Genomic DNA, 2,919 nt, shown 5'->3' on the forward strand with positions numbered 1-2,919 from the left:
CATTTTAGATGATGGTTTTGGAGTTTCCACGCAGATTAAGAAATGGAGAGATATCAAGATTTTCCATCCATACCCTTATAAAAAGTCTTCAAACATTAATTACCATTAGTGCTTTTAAAAATAAATTTATAGTTCCAAGACAAAATGTTAGGGTATTATTGGTAGTTTTTTGGAACAATACGAAAACATTCAAGTATCGTGGAATAAGAAAATAACCCTAAAACATCATCTAAAATGGAACGGATGGAGTATTTGACTCTGAACACCCATTTACAACCTACTATATGTTGAGCTTAAGAAGGATCCACTAGATACCAAGTTTCATCCTGCTATAAAGCTATGAATTCATTTGCAGAAGCAACTCTCCAAACTTTTTGCTATGAGCAACAGTAATACAAGTAGGAACTGTAATGGAATTAGAAAGAAAAGCAAGTTGCATAGGATGTTTGGTTGCAAAATATGATTTGGGTGTTCCTATGTCATTCTTTCCTCTAGTGGTCATATGATGAGCATTCTTAGTGACAGGAACTGATGAATTCTGAGTTGAAGAGTTTAATGAAGGAGTAGGTGCATGATCAGAAGAAGGAGGATCAGATGAGTCAGTATTGGATACTGAAGGAGAACGAGCATCTTTATAAGGAAAAGAAGTCTCATTGAATGTAACATGTCTTGAGATGTACACAGTTACAGTAGATGGTTCTAGACATCTATATCCTTTATGTTGTAAGCTATAGCCTAGAAAAACACAGTGCTTGCTTCTTGGCTCAAGTTTGTTGGAGGTGTAGGGTTTTAACCATGGAAAGCAGGAACATCCACAAACTTTCAGAAAATTATAATCTGGGAATCTATGGAAAAGCATCTCAAAAGGAGTGACAAACTAAATTGCTCTAGTTGGAAGTCTATTAATAAGATGATTGGCATTAAGTAGAGCTTCAACTTAATAAGAAGTTGGCAGACCAAATTGAAATAATAGAGTCCTAATAACATCTAGTAAATGCTTATGTTTAGTCTCAACAACACCATTTTTCTCTGGTGTGTTAGGACAAGAAATTTCATGAGAAATACCATTATTAGTACAAAAATAATGGAGAAATCATTTAAGAATTCACCACCATTGTCAGTTCTGATAGTAAGAACTGAAACCGATAGAAGTTTTTCAATTCTTGTTACAAAGGAATGAAAAGCATGTTTAATATAAACTTTAGAATTTAAAGGTAGAACCCAACAATACTTTGTATAATCATCCACTATATTAGCATAATAAAGAGAACCAGATACAGATTGTTCATGACAAGGACCCCAAAGATCCATATGTAAAAACTCTAGAGGTTGTTGAGCAGTAGTACTTGAAGAAAGTTGAAATGGTAGTTTGTGACTTCTACAAACTTTACAATCTAAACAAGTAAATGGTTTATTAGATACATTCTTTAATTGGAGATGATTACAAATTTTCTGAAAAATCTGAAATGATGGATGACCAAATCTCTTATGAAGAAGATTATGATTGTTGATGAGAAAACATAGGTAGATGGATTGAAGTGTATTGGATAAAGACCATTCTTATGTGGTCCTTGGAAGAGAGTCTTCCCAGAGCTCAAGTCCTTCATAGAAAAACCAGCAAAATCAAGAGTTATGGAGAAGTTATATTCAGAAGTGAATTTATGAATGAAGACGAATTGTAGAACTATTAAAATGTCACTAAGCGTGAAAGAATGCTCATGCACATGTTTACTAGCAGAACCAAGTTGAGTTATAGGCATACGTTCACCATTTGCTGTTTTTATAACTTCTGCACCATCATAATGAGTAATTTCTTGTAAGTCAGCAGAAGTAGAGGTAGTATGGGAGTTTGCACCACTATCTGTAATCCATTCATCAATATCAAATATGTCAGCAACAGCCAACATGGCACTCTAGTTTGCAGGTTGTTGCTTGCCTTTGTAGGTGAAATAAAGTCTATGAGGACATACATCAGGCTTATGTCTTGGTTCAATGCAGATTTGACATACTGGATCTTCAGGTAAAGCATAACCTGTGCCAGATTGAGATCTTGAAAAAATTGCTGGATTTGGATATCTTCCATAAGAACCTATGCCTCTATAACCTCCTCATCTGTGATTTTAAGTTCCTCTAAAAGCACCTCTGTGTGAGTTAGCTAAAAAATATTTTTCCTCAGTTTCACTCTTCACTGCTTTAGCTCTATCAGTAATAACTGCTTCTTCACTAAGAAAGTTATTGTGCAATTCAACACAAGTCACGGGTGGATTTCTATGTGTGACGGACCGGAAAATTACGCCTTTGGCGCGTTTCCCTGCAGGCCGTAACTCCCCCGGTGCGCCATGATGAAGCTTCGATCCGGGCCTCAAAGCTAGGAAAATGCACGCCCATATGCACTTGCAAGCATGCTCGTGGAGCATGATGCGGCTAACTTAGCTTCCACACCGTTCCAAAACTTACCCTTTGTCCGCTAAAGGGTTTAAGGCCATAAGGCCAATGTTGATGCATATTGCGTGCATCACTGGATTTTCCTCAACGTAGGGAATTCATCACTAAATTTCCTATCTAGCTGACCAACCATCATATCGTCGAGTCTTGTCCAGGCATAAGCCTTGGACTTTGGCGTAGGACGGACCAAGCCCTTGTCATTCCCTACGTTACCTCACTTACCAACTCTTTATGACTTGATAGGAAGTATGAGCATCCACTTTCTGGTAATCAACTAGCCTCATCAAGTCTTGCCACAATCATCTCTTGCGTCGAGTTACCGAGCTTAGATGATATGAGGGGCCAACGTGTTGGATGGAAATGCTGCAACTCATTGCGGCTGCCTACGTACCCTTCCCTACTCTAAAGGGATCAAGAACAGACCGTATTTCATCCACGAAGGGACAAAAGCTTAACCAACTTGTTTTCAAGGCC

At 37.6% G+C, this 2,919-nt stretch overlaps 1 protein-coding gene across 1 annotated transcript; it reads right to left on the minus strand.

Moving 5' to 3' along the window:
* Positions 1-337: 337 nt before the first annotated feature.
* On the minus strand, positions 338-1,907 carry LOC113272533. The gene is made up of 3 exons (XM_026522355.1): positions 1,556-1,907; positions 1,232-1,394; positions 338-845 (listed from the first exon to the last, which is right to left on the minus strand). The coding sequence occupies exons 1-3, from the start codon at positions 1,905-1,907 to the stop codon at positions 338-340; spliced, it is 1,023 nt and encodes a 340-aa protein (XP_026378140.1).
* Positions 1,908-2,919: the final 1,012 nt, after the last annotated feature.

This window comes from Papaver somniferum, chromosome 4 (assembly GCF_003573695.1).
Source record: "Papaver somniferum cultivar HN1 chromosome 4, ASM357369v1, whole genome shotgun sequence".
Lineage (NCBI taxonomy): Eukaryota > Viridiplantae > Streptophyta > Magnoliopsida > Ranunculales > Papaveraceae > Papaver > Papaver somniferum.